This window comes from Ursus maritimus, unplaced genomic scaffold, assembly GCF_017311325.1.
Source record: "Ursus maritimus isolate PB19 unplaced genomic scaffold, ASM1731132v1 scaffold_13, whole genome shotgun sequence".
Taxonomy (NCBI): domain Eukaryota; kingdom Metazoa; phylum Chordata; class Mammalia; order Carnivora; family Ursidae; genus Ursus; species Ursus maritimus.
The window spans coordinates 16,707,748-16,709,246 of NW_024423675.1; the positions used below are offsets into that span (position 1 = coordinate 16,707,748).

Consider the following 1,499-nt stretch of genomic DNA (forward strand, 5'->3'; position numbering starts at 1 on the left):
TGAGCCTATCACCCCCTCCATTTCTCCCTGGCCCTGGGAGCACACCTGCAGCACAGCATCCAACATCTCACACGTGACTGTCCACCTGTTCCTCTCCAATCCCCCAAAAGTAACTTTTTCAAAGATGGACACTGCCTTCTTCAGTCTTTGTCCGACAAATTATAGGTGCTCAAAAATGCACCTGAATAAATAAATCACCAAAGGAACAACCACACAGAGAGTGATGTGTCAAGAATCACTGGCTAAAATCATTCATTCAATTGTTTCCATATTTTGATGTGAATCAATTTAACCTGCTTCATCAGGATTACTGGAGCCCTCAAAAATGTTTTACTTGAACTGTTGTGTCTGGGAAATGGCTTTTGTTCCCAGGGTCACATTGTAGGCCATAAGAAATGCCTATACAAATAACAGTGGTTAAGACTGGATAGTACTTACTATGTGCCAGGCACTATTAGAAGTCAAATATCACACATACACGTGTGTGCATGCACACACACACATGTTCATTTAATTCTTACAACAACCCTAGGAGGTGGTATTATTTTTACCCTTATTTGACACATGGGAAAACTGAGGAGTAGAAAGGTTCGATCACCTGCCCCAGTTACACAGTTAGCAAGTAGTGGAACCAGGATTTGGATCACACACTCGTACGTACAAATGGAAATTTTGCTATCTGGAAAATCTAAACAATATGGAAAATACAGTCTTATCTAAAATAAATAAGGGCATGTAAAGGCCTATATTGCAGGTTACCTGATATATGTACTGCTAATTCGCTGACAGAGACCCAGATTTTTGGAATGCTATAGACTGACAAGAAATGCCCTGAAGTCCCCAGCACAAAGCCCATCTGATGCCAGTTACAGAGAAGTTACAAACGTCTCAATTAGGTATCTTACCTATAGCTAACATTCCCCTAAGGAGTATCATATGAAGGTGAAGAGTAGTTGGAATAACCAACCCAATGGTGAAAAAAATATTTGCTACATGAAAAACTAGGTGATGTATCTCTCTCCAGTTTTCACATGTGGTCTCATTGGAAGGCACGGGTATGATACTTTCTAACTCAGGTGTAAAACCTATTGCAGTTGATTGTGTCAAAGGGCTGGACTCGGTATAATTCATCTTGAAAATCCCTGTAAAAACAAAGAAACAAAAGGACAATCATAAAAATGGCAGCTGTATCTTACTACCGCTATAGGTATTGTATCAAAATGATTTCTGTGAACTAAATGTTGGTAGATAGACTATTCTGGTGCTTATGAATTAGACTCAGGTTTGAACCCTACCAGTCACATATTAAGTGTTATTACTTTACCTGTTAAATGACGAGAGTAATACCTCATTTGACTTTCTAATGAAATGAAATGAAATATATAAAATACTTAGCATAGTGCACAACTTCTTACTGATATACATATCTGTATACAAACATACATGGTGGAGGAGAGAGGAATGAGGAATTAACTAGCGTAAAAGACAATCACCACTGT

General features: G+C 38.6%; 1 protein-coding gene across 1 annotated transcript in view; it reads right to left on the minus strand.

Annotated features, from left to right (window-relative positions):
• BVES (blood vessel epicardial substance) overlaps positions 1–1,131 on the minus strand; it is a 29,670-nt gene extending 28,539 nt beyond the window's left edge. Inside the window, exon 1 of the mRNA XM_008704993.2 lies at positions 906–1,131. Within this exon, the coding sequence (XP_008703215.2) occupies positions 906–1,131 (226 nt within the window). The remainder of the gene's footprint in view (positions 1–905) is intronic.
• Positions 1,132–1,499: the final 368 nt, after the last annotated feature.